Source organism: Salvelinus fontinalis, chromosome 30, assembly GCF_029448725.1.
Source record: "Salvelinus fontinalis isolate EN_2023a chromosome 30, ASM2944872v1, whole genome shotgun sequence".
NCBI classification, from domain to species: domain Eukaryota; kingdom Metazoa; phylum Chordata; class Actinopteri; order Salmoniformes; family Salmonidae; genus Salvelinus; species Salvelinus fontinalis.
The window spans coordinates 1,099,070-1,116,458 of NC_074694.1; the positions used below are offsets into that span (position 1 = coordinate 1,099,070).

Sequence of the window (17,389 nt, forward strand, 5' to 3'; positions counted from 1 at the left end):
GAGTGACGGAGGGAAAGAGGGTGAAGAAAAATGAAAGAATGCCAGCCAAGACATAATGAGACAGAAGATAAATGCTATCTGTCTGTACCATCCTGCCGAGCCCCTAAATATACCTCTCCAGCCTATCGTATCCCTATTCTTTCTCTCAGACAAAACTTTTTACTGGGACATTGTCTGCTTTCCTCTCTTCATCATCTCTTCTCTCTTCCTCTCCTCTCTCTCTCCTCTCCTCCCCTCACTTTCTCCTCTCCTCCACCTCTCCATTTCCATCACTTCCTCCTCGCCTCTCCTGTTCCTTTCCTCCTCCTCCTCCTCCCCTCCCATCTCTTCCCCCTCTCCTCTCTCTTCCTCCCTCTCCTCTCTTCCTCCTCCTTCTCCCTTCCCTCTTCCCTCTTCCTTCTCCTCCTCCTCTCTCCATATCTTCCCTTCCTCATCTCTTCCCTCTCCTCCTCCTCCTCTCCTCTCTTCCACCTCTCCTCACCTTCCTTCTCTCCTCTCCTGTTCGTCCTCTTCCTCTCCTCTCTTCCACATCTCCATCACCTCCTCCTCTCCATCACCTCCTTCTCTTCTCTCCTGTTCCTCTTCTCCCATCTCTTCTCTCCTCCCATCTCTTCCTCCTCTCCTCCTCTCCCGTACCTCCTCCCTCAATTCCCTCCTTCTCTTCCTCTCCCTCATCTCTTCCCTCTCTCTTCCTCATCTCTTCCCTCTCCTCCTCCTCCTCTCTTCCACCTCTCCATCACTTCTTCCTCTCCTCACCTTCCTTCTCTCCTCTACTGTTCATCCTCTTCCTCTCCTCTCTTCCACATCTCCATCACCTCCTCCTCTCCATCACCTCCTTCTCGTATCCTTCTCTTCTCTCCGCTCCTGTTCCTCTTCTCCCATCTCTTCTCTCCTCCTCCTCTCCCGTACCTCCTCCTCTCATCTCCTCCCTCAATTCACATCTCCCTCTCTCCTCTCCACTCATCCTCCCAGCTCTACTCTCTGGCCAGGACTTCAGTACAAATCCCTCCACTATGTATTTAAACATTAGTTAAATATTTCTCAGGACCCTGAACAGCTTCTACCCCCGCAAGCCATTCTACCCCCGCAAGACTTCAAAATAGTTAGTTAAAAAGTTCACCAATAGCTACGCGGACTACTAACTATTTTGACTCGTCACATCATCATAGCTGCTGCTACAGGGGTTCCTCCTTTAAAAAGTTGCATCATACTGCGGGCTGCTGCAGCATTCTGTGGCACGTTATTAAATTGTCAGACATTTTTTTCCTGTTAACTGCAAGTTACTGCTAGTTTGACCACCAGAGGGCATCGTTGAGAAACATTTGATAGTATTCCGTATTGGCATTACCATAGAATTTAAAACCTTTTTTTGTAATAACATAGTATATTGGGATTGATTAAGACATTTGGCTTAATTCATTTTATTATTCTATTCAGAGAAAAAAAAAAAACGAAACCCTCAGTGTTTCCGTTAGGATGGAATGGAAAATATGGCGCTGTACGACGTGACGGTTGGGAGAAGGCTACAGGATTGGACGATTCTATATTGTTTGCCTTCATTAGACAACTTTGTTCCAATATTTCTGTAAATCAGTGATATTTATTCCCATAGTAATTCGTTATGGATCCATAACTAAATCAACATCTACAATTTGAAAGAGTATTTTTTTTAAAATCATTATTTTATTAACGAACTGTCTTTTTTTGCTTATTAGGCAGTCTACAATACATACAGCTTCCCACCATTAGCTCTGACAAATTGAAAACCCTAGTCATTGGTGACTCCGTTACCCGCAGTATTAGACTTAAAACTAATCATCCAGTGATCATACACTGTTTACCAGGGGGCAGGGCTACCGACGTTAACTTCTTATGGCTGCATCCCGCTACCGGGATCGATATGACAGCAGCCAGATAAAGTGCAGGGCGCCAAATTCAAAAAACAGAAATCTCATAAATAAAATTCCTCAAACATACATGTGTCTTATATCATTTTAGAGTTATTCTTGTTGTTAATCTCTCCAAAGTGTCCGATTTCAAATATGCTTTTCAGTGAAAGCACTACAAACGATTATGTTAGGTCACCACAAAACCACAATAAGCACAGCCATTTTTCCAGCGAAAGATGCTTTCACAAAAAGCAGAAAGAGATAAAATGAATCACTGACCTTTGATTATCTTCATCAGATGACACTAATAGGACTTTATGTTACACAATACATGCATGCCACAGTCATACTCTCGACCTAGTTGTGTCCCATGGAATAAATGTTGTAGATCTTAATGTTTTTCCTCATAATCCTGGACTATCGGACCACCATTTTATTACGTTTGCAATCGCAACAAATAATCTGCTCAGACCCCAACCAAGGAGCATCAAAAGCCGTGCTATAAATTCTCAGACAACAGAAAGATTCCTTGATGCCCTTCCAGACTCCTTCTGCCTACCCAAGGACGTCAGAGGACAAAAATCAGTTAACCACCTAACTGAGGAACTCAATTTAACCTTGCGCAATACCCTAGATGCAGTTGCACCCCTAAAAACGAAAAACATTTGTCATAATAAACTAGCTCCCTGGTATACAGAAAATACCCGAGCTCTGAAGCAAGCTTCCAGAAAATTGGAAAGGAAATGGCGCCACACCAAACTGGAAGTCTTCCAACTAGCTTGGAAAGACAGTACCGTGCAGTATCGAAGAGCCCTCACTGCTGCTTGATCATCCTATTTTTCCAACTTAATTGAGGAAAATAAGAACAATCCAAAACGTATTTTTGAAACTGTCGCAAAGCTAACTAAAAAGCAGCATTCCCCAAGTGAGGATGGCTTTCACTTCAGCAGTAATAAATTCATGAACTTCTTTGAGGAAAAGATCATGATCATTAGAAAGCAAATTACGGACTCCTTTAAATCAGAGTATTCCTCCAAAGCTCAGCTGTCCTGAGTCTGCACAACTCTGCCAGGACCTAGGATCAAGAGAGACACTTAAGTGGTTTAGTACTATATCTCTTGACACAATGATGAAAATAATCATGGCCTCTAAACCTTCAAGCTGCATACTGGACCCTATTCCAACTAAACTACTTAAAGAGCTGCTTCATGTGCTTGGCCCTCCTATGTTGAACATAATAAACGTCTCTCTATCCACTGGATGTGTACCAAACTCACTAAAATTGGCAGTAATAAAGCCTCTTGAAAAAGCCAAACCTTGACCCAGAAAATATAAAAAAAAAAAAAAAAAAAAAAAAAAAAAAAAAAAAACTATCGGCCTATATCGAATCATCCATTCCTCTCAAAAAAAATTGAAAAAGCTGTTGCGCAGCAACTCACTGCCTTTCTGAAGACAAACAATGTATACGAAACGCTTCAGTCTGGTTTTAGACCCCATCATAGCACTGAGACTGCACTTGTGAAGGTGGTAAATTACCTTTTAATGGCGTCAGACCGAGGCTCTGCATCTGTCCTCGCTCTACTAGACCTTAGTGCTGCCTTTGATACCATCGATCACCACATTCTTTTGGAGAGATTGGAAACCCAAATTGGTCTACACGACAAGTTCTGTCCTGGTTTAGATCTTATCTGTTGGAAAGATATCAGTTTGTCTCTGTGAATGGTTTGCCCTCTGACAAATCAACTATACATTTCGGTGTTCCTCAAGGTTCCATTTTAGGACCATTATTGTTTTCTCTATATATTTTACCTCTTGGGGATGTCATTCGAAAACATAAATGTTAACTTTCACTGCTATGCGGATGACACACAGCTGTACATTTCAATGAAACATGGTGAAGCCCCAAAATTGCCCTCGCTAGAAGCTTGTGTTTCAGACATAAAGAAGTGGATGGCTGAAAACGTTTTACTTTTAAACTCGGACAAAGCAGAGATGCTTGTTCTAGGTCCCAAGAAACAAAGAGATCTTCTGTTAAATCTGACAATTAATCTTGATGGTTGTAAAGTCGTCTGAAATAAAACTGTGAAGGACCTCGGCGTTACTCTGGACCCTGATCTCTCTTTTGACGAACATATCAAGACTGTTTCAAGGACAGCTTTTTTCCATCTACGTAACATTGCAAAAATCAGACATTTTCTGTCCAAAAATGATGCAGAAAAATTAATCCATGCATTTGTTACTTCTAGGCTAGACTACTGCACTGCTCTACTTTCCGGATAAAGCACTAAATAAACTTCAGTTAGTGCTAAATACGGCTGCTAGAATCCTGACTAGAACCCCAAAATTTGATAATATTACTCCAGTGCTAGCCTCCCTACACTGGCTTCCTGTTAAGCCAAGGGCTGATTTCAAGGTTTTACTGTTAACCTACAAAGCGTTACATGGGCTTGCTCCTACCTATCTTTCCGAGTTGGTCCTGCCGTACATACCTACACGTACGCTACGGTCACAAGACGCAGGCCTCCTAATTGTCCCTAGAATTTTTAAGCAAACAGCTGGAGACAGAGCTTTCTCCTATAGATCTCCATTTTGATGGAATGGTCTGCCTACCCATGTGAGAGACGCAGACTCGGTCTCAACCTTTAAGCCTTTATTAAAGACTCATCTCTTCAGTAGGTCCTATGATTGAGTATAGTCTGGCCCAGGAGTGTGAAGGTGAACGGAAAGGCTCTGGAGCAACGAACCGCCCTTGCTGTCTCTGCCTGGCCGGTTCCCCTCTCTCCACTGGAGTTCTTTGCCTCTAACCCTATTACAGGGGCTGAGTCACTGGCTTACTGGTGCTCTTTCATGCCGTCCCTAGGAGGGGTGCGTCACTTGAGTGGGTTGAGTCACTGACGTGATCTTCCTGTCTGGGTTGGCGCCCCCCCTTGGGTTGTGCCATGGCAGAGATCTTTGTGGGCTATACTCGGCCTTGTCTCAGGATGGTAAGTTGGTGGTTGAAGTGATCCCTCTAGTGGGGTGGGGGCTGTGCCTTGGCAAAGTGGGTGGGGTTATATCCTTCCTGTTTGGCCCTGTCTGGGGGTATCATCGGATGGGGCCACAGTGTCTCCTGACCCCTCCTGTCTCAGCCTCCGGTATTTATGCTGCATTAGTTCATGTGTCGGGGGGCTAGGGTCAGTTTGTTGTATCTGGGAGTACTTGTCCTGTCTTATCTGGTGTCCTGTGGGAATTTAAGTATGCTCTCTCTAATTCTCTCTTTCTTTCTCTCGGAGGACCTGAGCCCTAGGACCATGCCTCAGGACGACCTGACATGATGACTCCTTGCTGTCCCCAGTCCACCTGGCCGTGCTGCTCCTCCAGTTTCAACTGTTCTGCCTGCGGCTATGGAACCCTGACCTGTTCACCGGACGTGCTACCTGTCTCAGACCTGCTGTTTTCAACTCTCTAGAGACCGCAGGAGCGGTAGAGATACTTTGCTATGAAAAGCCAACTGACATTTACTCCTGAGGTGCTGCACCCTCGACAACTACTGTGATTATTATTATTTGACCATGCTGGTCATTTATGAACATTTGAACATCTTGGCCATGTTCTGTTATAATCTCCACCCGGCACAGCCAGAAGAGGACTGGTCACCCCTCATAGCCTGGTTCCTCTCTAGGTCTTGGCCTTTCTAGGGAGTTTTTCCTAGCCACCGTGCTTCTACACCTGCATTGCTCACTGTTTGAGGTTTTAGGCTGGATTTCTGTACAGCACTTTGAGATTTCAGCTGATGTACGAAGGGCTATATAAATATATTTGATACTGTGGTAAACATGGGAAAGTGCCTAATTCCTTCCATAAGGAGAGCAGGTCATGTCTGTACTACAGAATGCTGGGCATGTGGGAGACCGGTGTTATTTCATAGTTGTGATCCTGAGTAGTTGTCCAAACTTTTGTCTGGTACTTGCTCAATTAATTTGATTAATATTATGGTGTTTCTATTCCATGAAAAATGAAAAACCCTTTTTGTTTCCGTTAGGATGGAAAAGAAAATAGGGCGCTGTACAACGTGACGCTCATAAATTCAGAGCGTTGTCAGAGCACATACTGGACGTTCAGGCCGAGGAGTAGGGTTGATTTGAGCGTTCTGGCCTTACAACAGAATTCAAGCAACCAAGCTAACGTTGGCTAGCTTGCTAGCTACTTCCAGACACAAATGAGACTACTGACAATTTTACTCGCCCTAGCTGAGCTGGTTAGGCAGATTGTGTTAACCAGAGCGTTGGTGACTGTGCTGCTGGAAACAATTTAATTACGCTTTTTTTGCTGACGTTTACTGACAACAGCCATATTCAACCGGTGTTGAGCGCTCGTAAATGAATTATTCTGCGCTCTGGTACACTCGGATGAGAGTGCTCTGAAATCGGTGTTTATAGTTAGAGCGAATTCCCCCCGAATGTCAATTGAGAACGCACAACGACTATTAACCATTTAGTTAAGAATGACGGGAAGTTAATAAACATTGGGTAGTTAGATAACTATAGTTAATATACTGGCAAGTTTGATGTATAACTACTAACGTCATGGATGCCCCATGCTTTAGAATGGTCAAAGGAAGTCTCCAAGCAATGGAGTCCTTGCAGCGTGTAGCTGTAGCAGGTGTCAGTGCATATTTCCCATCACCTAATGAATAACTAATGAATTGACGTATCCTGAAAATGACATCTAGATTGAACGGTCATATCTCAGTTATTCTTTTCATATCTACAAAAAAGAAGCTATTTTCTTTACTTTCAGAGAGCGAGTTGATCAAGGAGTGGAAAATGTAGATATTGCCAGATGTTCACTGTCCGAGGAACAGGACGTGGAGGTTTTATTGCTGGCAAAAGTGTCCATAACCAGAGGTAATTAAACTGTTCTGTGTTATTTTTATTTTATTTTAAGAAAGTGAAAGAAGTGAAATGTCAGAATAATAGTGATTTATTTCAGCTTTTATTTATTTCGTTATATTCCCAGTGGGTCAGAAGTTTACATGCATTAAATTAGTATTTGGTAGCATTGCCTTTAAATTGTTTAACTTGGGTCAAACCTTTCGGATAGCCTTCCACAAGCTTCTTCATGCTTTTTCAGTTCTGCCCACAAATTTTCTATAGGATTGAGGTCAGGGCTTTATGATGGCCACTCCAACACCTTGACTTTGTTGTCCTTAAGCCATTTTGCTACAACTTTGGAAGTATGTTTGGGGTCATTGTCCATTTGGAAGACCCGTTTGTGACCAAGCTTTAACTTCCCTACATAATGCCGCTTCAATATATCCACAATTTTCCCGCCTCATGATAACATCTATTTTGTGAAGTGCACCAGTCCCTCCTGCAGCAAAGCACCCCCACAACATGATGCTGCCACCCCCGTACTTCACGGTTGGGATGGTGTTCTTCGGCTTGCAAGCCTCCCCCCTTATCCTCCAAACATAATGATGGTCATTATGGCCAAACAATTCTATTTTTTGTTTCATTAGACCAGAGGACATTTCTCAAAAGTATGATCTTTATCCCCATATGTAGTTGCGAACTGTAGTCTGGCTTTTTTTAATGGCGGTTTTGGAGCAGTGGCTTCTTTCCTGCTGAGCGACCTTTCAGGTTGTCGATATAGGACTTGTTTTACTGTGGATAGAAATACTTGTGTACCTGTTTCTTACAGCATCTTCACAAGGTCCTTTGCTGTTGTTCTGGGATTGATTTGCACTTTTTGCACCAAAGTACATTCATCTCTAGGAGACAGAACTCGTCTCCTTCCTGAGCAGTGTGACAGCTGTGTGGTCCCATGGTGTTTATACTTGCGTACTATTGTTTGTACAGATGAACGTGGTACCTTCAGGCGTTTAGAAATTGCTCCCAAGGATGAACCAGACTTGTGGACGTCTATAATTTCTCTCTGAGGTCTAGGCTGATTTCTTTCGATTTTCCCATGATGTCAAGCAAAGAGGCACTGAGTTTGAAGGTAGGCTTTGAAATACTTCGACACCTCCAATTGGTTCAAATTATGTCAATTAGCATATCAGAAGCTTCTAACACATGACTTTGTTTTGAATTTTCCAAGCTGTTTAAAGGCACAGTTAACTTAGTGTATGTAAACTTCTGACCCACTGGAATTGTGATACAGTGAGTTATAAGTGAAATAATCTGTCTGTAAACAATTGTTGGAAAATTGACGTCCTGCACAAAGTAGATGTCCTAAACGACTTGCACAAACTTTAGTTTGTTAAGAAATTCGTGGTTGAAAAATTAGTTTCAATGACTCCAACCTAAGTGTATGAACTTCTGACTTCAACTGTACAGTATCTTCTATTGGCATATCATCCGTTGTTTGTCCTCATGTGTCTGTTTTTCAGCATAAAGTACTCTGTAGCCACTTAGTGTGGACACCAGGTGAGACCACACACAATAAGTCTCTTCACCCCTCTCTTCACCCCTCTCTCCCTAAATCCTCTAGGTTATATCAGGTGTTTTGGTGAACCCCGTTCTGCATCTGAACTGGCTGACACCGAGGGCACAGCATGATCATAGGTGAGAGGTCACTTGCTCAGGTCAACAGGAAGTATTATTAAATAGATGCAGTAGTCCCAGAGTTAGTGATCCAAGGTCAGTTTTGCATTTCACCTCCTGATGATTATGATGACTGACCGTGTTAGAATTAAAAAAAACAAGTCTTAATTATGCTCCCTCTCTATCCATCTCTCTCTATCCATCTGTCACTCGTCTGCAGGTATGTTTTGATGTGAGAGGAAAGTCAGTCCCGTCATCGCCATCTCAACCTTCAAGCCAACTGGGGGCCCAAGGCTGGTTAGGAGACACCGCAATTGTGATGAACTGAGAGAATATGAGGGTAGCACTGTAATTCATTAATCATATGCTGTCTGCCTCTGTTCTTACCTCTTTCCCTTTCTGTCTTCTACAACTCTCTCCCCACCTGGTCTTTCTTCCTCGTTTTATAATGCACACCATATGTGCATTGAAGTACAGATTGAACTTGTATTTATAATATAATATTACATAATATTATATATTATTATAATGCATTTATGTATTTAAAACACCTGGATAATGAGCTTTTTTTCAATAAAGCGTTTCAGATTCTCCACTGGTTGAAATTAAGTACTTCATTGAAATACTATCCTGTGTCCTCAGATTAATGCCGATGAAGGGAGTTACATATGCATAGGTTTTGTTTCTATATATATGAATTACAAATCAATCATGTTTCTAGTCTATTGCATAGTTACAATGTGTAATCATTGATGTCCCAGGAACAGTGGTAAACACTGTTGAAGTGTGTAATTGTAATACATGTAGACACAGCATCATTCAACTAATGGAGTTTATGACTGAAATGTCTCAGAGATTCATACCTGAACCACACCTTTATTTGCCAAGTTAGAGTACATGATCAGTGAATATATTCAATGTACAGACTACAAAATAATAACTACAGTACATGTGTAAATAGGACTCAACCATAGGCGTCATTAATGCCATTCAGACTTGACGTTGATACAACTACGATAGTTGATAGGTTGTGAACTAATATTCATACCAAACGTTTTAGGGTCCATACACAGATAAGCTACATCCTGTAGCTAGCTACACATCCATAGGCATTTAGTTATTTTTATCCTCCACTACACAATAAGCAAGTACATAATTAGCTGTTGCTTCAGCTGCAAGGCAAGCTTACACAATCGCACATTCAATTAGATTTTTTTTTTAAATTTCTCTTCTGCATTGTTTGGAAAGGCCCGTAAGCTATTAGTCCACACCTGTTTAAGAAGCATGTGACAAAATAACGATTCTGATTTCTCATGCTGAGCATTCTGATTCTGTCCTCTGTTTTTTATAGACATAAGCAGCTTTTCTGGTCTGTTGGTCTGTCTGTCCAGGGAAAACATTCTGACTGACACACAGTTTGTGGGTGGGGTATAGTCAAGGCTTTGCGTTATTTCAAGAACCAACCTAAGAGTCCGACAAGATAATGTTAAAGTTACCCTGTTGTGTATCATCACTAGAGGTAAATTGAGTTTCTTAGCCCCCCCCATGTATTCTACGACTTGTCATTTGATATAGTCCAGCACTATCTGCTCTATTGGAACAGCCCACCGACTAAAACCCCTCCAGCCCACCGACGACCGACTAAAACCCCTCCAGCACACCGTCGACCGACTAAAACCCCTCCAGCCCACCGTCGACCGACTAAAACCCCTCCAGCACACCGCCGACCGACTAAAACCCTCCAGCCCACCGTCGACCGACTAAAACCCCATCCAGCCCACCGCCGACCGACTAAAACCCTCCAGCCCACCGCCGACCGACCAAAACCCTCCAGCCCACCGCCGACCGACCAAAACCCTCCAGCCCACCGTCGATCGACCGAAACCCCCCCAGCCCACCGTCGACCGACCGAAACCCCCCCAGCCCACCGTCGACCGACCGAAACCCCCCCAGCCCACCGTCGACCGACCGAAACCCCTCCAGCCCACCGCCGACCGGCCGAAACCCCTCCAGCCCACCGCCGACCGACCGAAACCCCTCCAGCCCACCGTCGACCGACCGAAACCCCTCCAGCCCACCGTCGACCGACCGAAACCCCTCCAGCCCACCGTCGACCGACCGAAACCCCTCCAGCCCACCGTCGACCGACCGAAACCCCTCCAGCCCACCGTCGACCGACCGAAACCCCATCCAGCCCACCGCCGACCGACCAAAACCCCATCCAGCCCACCGCCGACCGACTAAAACCCCCCCAGCCCACCGTCGACCGACTAAAACCCCCCCAGCCCACCGTCGACCGACTAAAACCCCTCCAGCCCACCGCCGACCGACTAAAACCCTCCAGCCCACCGTCGACCGACCGAAACCCCTCCAGCCCACCGTCGACCGACCGAAACCCCTCCAGCCCACCGTCGACCGACCGAAACCCCTCCAGCCCACCGTCGACCGACCAAAACCCCTCCAGCCCACCGTCGACCGACTAAAACCCCTCCAGCCCACCGTCGACCGACTAAAACCCCTCCAGCCCACCGTCGACCGACTAAAACCCTCCAGCCCACCGTCGACCGACTAAAACCCTCCAGCCCACCGTCGACCGACTAAAACCTTCAGACCTCTGCCTACCTTCTGTCATAATCTGACTATCAGGCAGGCAGAGAGAGAGAGGGGACAGAGAGAGAGAAGGGGGGGACAAAGCGAGAGAGAGAAATGGTAGGCCTAATGTAAAAGCAAAGTGGAACTTCACAGCAGCTTTTGATATACAGACAGGACTACGTGATTAAATAATAACCTTTATTGTTATATAGATAGGACTATGTGATTAAAATGATAACCTAGTTTCATTGAGCAACAACTGGGGTTACAGGTGGTTCCATAAAAACCCATATCCCTCCAACTCTGACAGGAACGGTTTATCATTACTCGATTGGCTTATCATTACTCGATTGGCGTATCATTACTCGGTTGGCTAATCATTACTCGGTTGGCTAATCATTACTCGGTTGGCTAATCATTACTCGGTTGGCTAATCATTACTCGGTTGGCTAATCATTACTCGGTTGGCTAATCATTACTCGGTTGGCTAATCATTACTCGGTTGGCTAATCATTACTCGGTTGGCTAATCATTACTCGGTTGGCTAATCATTACTCGGTTGGCTAATCATTACTCGGTTGGCTAATCATTACTCGGTTGGCTAATCATTACTCGGTTGGCTAATCATTACTCGGTTGGCTAATCATTACTCGGTTGGCTAATCATTACTCGGTTGGCTAATCATTACTCGGTTGGCTAATCATTACTCAGTTGGCTAATCATTACTCAGTTGGCTAATCATTACTCAGTTGGCTAATCATTACTCAGTTGGCTAATCATTACTCAGTTGGCTAATCATTACTCAGTTGGCTAATCATTACTCAGTTGGCTAATCATTACTCAGTTGGCTAATCATTACTCAGTTGGCTAATCATTACTCAGTTGGCTAATCATTACTCAGTTGGCTAATCATTACTCAGTTGGTTAATCATTACTCAGTTGTATCACTCAGCTTAAACAAACTACACAGAACAGCTCTTAATTATGCCTGAGTTATTGTATTAAAAAGGCTAAATACGGCACATCCCTAAACAGCCTCGATGCTGTGGTGCTCCTAAGGCCCTATTCCCACAACAAGGAGAGGAGCGGCCAAAGAGACGTTCTACTTTTCAACTCACATCCTGGCAACGCGACATTCTTGGTCCGCAGCTCAAACTGACCAGTAAATATCCCAGTAGCCAGCAAGCACAAACTATTTAACAGTTCAAGCTACTTTTTACCCCTTCTAAAACATATTACAATCTTGAATAATGCAACAATTCACAAGCGTGTGCAGACAATTCAAGTGTTTTTCCTCTTCCGTACACATTAAAATCAGCTGACAATATGCAGCTAACTCCTGCTTGCTAGCTAGCTAACTAACAACATGCTTCGTTATCAAGTAACGTTAGCATATCACTAATGAACGTTTACCCTTCCACATACAAATATAAAAGTACAGTAACGTTACCATGCAGTGTAATACACATTATAATATTAGGTTACACAGCTAGGTTATGATCGCTAGCTAGCTAGACAAAATATTTCCTGCATTTTCCTCACATAAATGGCGCTGGCTGTTAGCTGAATGTTAACGTTTAGCTGAACCATAGCTAGATAGCTCTTTGTCCTACACCAGCGTATTAAAGTTACCTTAGAACAAACCAGGCTTTTTAGCAATATCATGGAAGTCATTATATCGAGGTAAAAGCAAATTGCGACTGAAAATCATTGATCATTCTCAGTGCTGTCGAGAGATTTAAAGCTACAGGCGACCATTTCAGAACGTAACAGCCTGTTACTACTGTCACTAGGGCTCCCTCTCCGGCTTCTAGGGTCACCAGGATGCTCGCTATGGCGCACACCGGTCACCATCGTGACGGGCACCTGCACCGGTCGTCAGACTCACCTGGACTCCCATGATTTATCTTCCCAATATATGTCACTCCCTTTGGTTCCTTCCCCAGGTGTCGTCGTTTCCTGTCTGTGTGCTGCTAATGTTTCTTGTTTTGTGTTTTGTTCCGTTAATTTTATTAAAACACTCCCTGAACTTGCCTCCTGACTCTCAGCGCACATCGTTACAACTACAATTTCAGTTAAATCCTTAAAAAACAAGTCTCAAAAATAAAAAATAAAATTACAATTCAGCTGTTTCAAAAACATTGGTCTGCGATTATCATTTTTGGCTCATCGAGACAATTTTGTTTACACTGCCCTACTTAGAGGGGGCAACTGTTAGGCAAGTGTAGTGCGCTAATTCCGGAGGTAACGGATGAGACGTGACAAATTCAGAAGTTTGCATTGCAGTAATATGAATGGCAGAGGGTATTTTGGGGGAAAAGTCACTTACAAGAGATGGACAGTGATGCAGGTCTGAAGCCAATTCACAAGATACAAGTGTTTCGTCTTCGTCTCGCCTCATCCTCGGCTTCAAACAACACTCCTCCTCCCCTCTCCCTTCCCCTCTCCTCCTTTCCCCTCTCCTCCTCCTCTCCCTTCCCCTCTCCTCCCTTCCTCTCCTCTCCCTTCCCTTCCCCTCTCCTCTCCTCCCTTCCCCTCCCCTCCTCCTCTCCCTTCCCCTCCCCTCCCTTCCCCTCCTCTCCCTTCCCCTCTCCTCCCTTCCCCTCCCCTCTCCTCCCTTCCCCTCCCTTCCCCTCTCTTCCCCTCTCCTCCCTTCCCCTCTCCTCCCTTCCCCTCTCCTCCTCCTCTCACTTCCCCTCCCTTCCCTTCCCCTCTCCTTCCTTCCCCTCTCCTCCCTTCCCCTCTCCTCCCTTCCCCTCTCCTCCCTTCCCCTCCTCTCCCTTCCCCTCTCCTCCCTTCCCTTCCCCTCTCCTCCCTTCCCCTCCCTTCCCCTCTCCTCCTCTCCTCCCTTCCCCTCCTCTCCCTTCCCCTCTCCTCCCCTCCCTTCCCCTCTCCTCCCTCCCTTCCCCTCTCCTCCCTTCCCTTCCCCTCTCCTCCCTTCCCCTCTCCTCCCTTCCCCTCTCCCTTCCCTCCCTTTCCCTCCCCTCTCCTCCCTTCCCCTCTCCTCCTCCTCTCCCTTCCCCTCCCTTCCCTTCCCCTCCCTTCCCTCCCTCCCCTTCCCCTCTCCTCCCTTCCCTTCCCTTCTCCTCCCTTCCCTTCCCTTCCCCTCCCTTCCCTTCCCCTCCCTTCCCTTCCCCTCCCTTCCCTTCCCCTCCCTTCCCTTCCCCTCTCCTCCTCCTCTCCCTTCCCCTCCCTTCCCTTCCCCTCTCCTCTCCTCCCTTCCCCTCTCCTCCCTTCCCTTCCCCTCCCTTCCCTTCCCCTCCCTTCCCTTCCCTTCCCCTCTCCTCCCTTCCCCTCCCTTCCCTTCCCCTCTCCTCCCTTCCCTTCCCCTCCCTTCCCTTCCCCTCTCCTCCCTTCCCCTCTCCTCCTCCTCTCACTTCCCCTCCCTTCCCCTCTCCTCCCTTCCCCTCTCCTCCTCCTCTCCCTTCCCCTCCCCTCTCCTCCCTTCCCCTCTCCTCCCTTCCCTTCCCCTCTCCTCCCTTCCCTTCCCCTCTCCTCCCTTCCCTTCCCCTCCCTTCCCCTCTCCTCCCTTCCCTTCCCCTCCCTTCCCCTCTCACTTCCCCTCCCTTCCCCTCTCCTCCCTTCCCCTCTCCTCCTCCTCTCCCTTCCCCTCCCCTCTCCTCCCTTCCCCTCCCCTCCCCTCTCTTCCCCTCTCCTCCCTTCCCCTCCCCTCCCCTCCCCTCCTCTCCTCCCTTCCCCTCCTCTCCCTTCCCCTCTCCTCCCCTCCCTTCCCTTCCCCTCTCCTCCCTTCCCCTCTCCTCCTCCTCTCCCTTCCCCTCCCCTCCCTTCCCCTCTCCTCCCTTCCCTTCCCCTCCCTTCCCTTCCCTTCCCCTCTCCTCCCTTCCCTTCCCTTCCCCTCTCCTCCTCCTCTCCCTTCCCCTCCCTTCCCTTCCCCTCTCCTCTCCTCCCTTCCCTTCCCCTCCCTTCCCTTCCCCTCTCCTCCCTTCCCCTCCCCTCCCTTCCCTTCCCCTCCCTTCCCTTCCCCTCTCCTCCCCTCCCTTCCCTTCCCCTCTCCTCCCTTCCCTTCCCCTCCCTTCCCCTCCCCTCCCTTCCCTTCCCCTCCCTTCCCCTCTCCTCCCTTCCCCTCTCCTCCCCCTCTCCTCCCTTCCCCTCTCCTCTCCTCCCCTTTCTCTTACTGCACATTTTTAGAGTGGCTATGTATTGTCCCCCAGCACAAGGTGCACCTGTGTAACGATCATGCTGTTTAATCAGCTTCTTGATATGCCACACCTGTCAGGTGGATGGATTATCTTGGCAAAGGAGAAATGCTCACTAATGGGGATGTAAACAAATTTGGGCACAACATTTGAGAGGATCTTGTATTTCAGCTCATGCAACATGGGACCAACACTTTACATGTTGTTGTCACGTTCCTGACCGGTTTTCTGTTATTTTGTATGTGTTTGACGGTCAGGGCGTGAGTTTGGGTGGGTAGTCTATGTTGTGTGTTTCTATGTTTGTTAAGGGTGACCTGATATGGCTCTCAATTAGAGGCAGATGGTTTTCATTTCCTCTGATTAAGAGCCATATTAAGGTAGGTGTTTTCACTTTGATTGTTTGTGGGTGGTTGTCTCCTGTGTCTGTGTATGTTGAGCCACACGGGACTGTTTCGGTTTTGTTTGTTCGTTTTATGTAGTCAGTTTTCCTGTTCATGCGTTCTTCGTGTTTCATGTAAGTTCGTCGTTCAGGTCTGTCTACCTCGTTTATTGTTTTGGTAGTTTGTTAAAGTGTTTGTGTTTTTTCGTCTTTACTTTAATAAATCATCATGTCATATCACGAAGCTGCATTTTGGTCGAATCCCTGCTCCTCCTCTTTGGATGAAGAGGAAGAGGAAAGCCGTTACAGTTGTGTTCATCTTTGTTCAGTGCAGTTAAAATGTTCGATTCCTTTGGGCTCCCGCGGAGCCAAGCTCATCTCCAAAACAAATAGTAAAACATGTAGCTAAGGGCATCTAAATATCAAACCATGCAATAAACCTTAACGAGTCATAATTTCAGATTGCACACGAGAGAGAGAGAGAGAGAGAGAAATTATGTGTGTGTACGTGTGTGTGTTGCTCTCGCTATCATGACAGGACAGGGCACAGGTAACAAGGCGATCTTGTATAGCAGGTGTATCTTGATTCAAAACAGTCCATGCTACGTATTTCGTATAGCCTATCGGGCCAAAGTATTAAAATGCATTTACTTTTGAGTGTCAGTCATATGCCTTCTCAACACAGTCAAGTTAAAGCTCCACATAGCCCGCGTTATAAAAGGTATAGCAAGCTTCCTTACCAGCATCAGAGACGAGATATCCACTGGTGACAACAAGTAGAAGACAGAGGCATTGGTCACGCTGCATCCAAAAAGTGAGCATCTTTACCGGGTTACGCCACCGCGATTTGTCCCAGGTGCTCTCGATGCCCCTGGATATCGCCAATCCACTCTCTTCAATGTAGGCTGTCTGTCCTTTAAAAAAAATATAATTTCTCAATGACAAATCATTCTCCAAAATATAAACGGTGTCCAAATATTTGTTTGGGTCGGCTAGATGTAGTTTAGGTTACTGGAATAAATAAATCAACATGGGTTAAATAAATACAATCCCGTAAAAAGAAAAACGATGTTATTTATTGCTATGAGTTCCTCCAATAGAAGTCTGTGTGGATAAGACACATATCACCGATAACGCAGGATAAACTAAATGAATAACTTTATGGAACAATGTCCCATATATTATCACATCCAACTCCACTCGCGTTCAGGGGTAAATGCGAACCATAAAATAAGTGCTGGCAGGACAAGTCATATTAAGAAAGTTCCATAGACTTATATCAGCCAGAGCTCCGTATCTTTTAACATTTGAGGCAGAGCAATAATAAAATAAATGTATGAAAACAAAGAGGAAAACTGTAGCTGCTGCTCTACTTCAGCACTAGTCAACTTCGCCCGTTGAAACGATAAAAAAGTATTGACCCTGCTCTTGGTCGTCTCTAGTCCGCTGCTACTGCCGCTTCCACCGCCACCGGTTATTATGTCAGAGCTCGAGGCTTTTCACACTCCCGGCGCGCGCCGTCCATCCTCTCTGCTCCGTGGGTGTGCAAAGGGTGTAGTCTAAACATGAACACGGATCAGAAATGCCAGCGTCCAGTCTCCCATGCCCCACCTTAGCCAATCATTGAACATCACCCTCCGAGAGTTGTGGATGATAAAGAAGTGAAGGGAGAGACTAAAGAGAGTTGGAGCGAGAGAAGAGAAGGGAGAGATCGAAAACACGGAAGCGATATCTATGGACGAATCCGATTCATATGGATTCAGGAAGTCATTAAGTCAATTAGCCTAGTTGTTGACTAATTGATTTAGTTTAAACTGTCAAGGTGTCAGGTAAGGCGCTTATAGG

At 45.9% G+C, this 17,389-nt stretch overlaps 1 protein-coding gene across 1 annotated transcript in view; it reads right to left on the reverse strand.

The window, feature by feature from the left end:
• Positions 1–17,188, reverse strand: part of LOC129828542 (netrin receptor UNC5B-b-like) — a 217,420-nt gene extending 200,232 nt beyond the window's left edge. Inside the window, exon 1 of the mRNA XM_055889563.1 lies at positions 16,285–17,188. Coding sequence (XP_055745538.1) covers positions 16,285–16,366 — 82 coding nt within the window. The 5' untranslated portion in view covers positions 16,367–17,188. The remainder of the gene's footprint in view (positions 1–16,284) is intronic.
• Between the last annotated feature and the right edge of the window lie 201 nt (positions 17,189–17,389).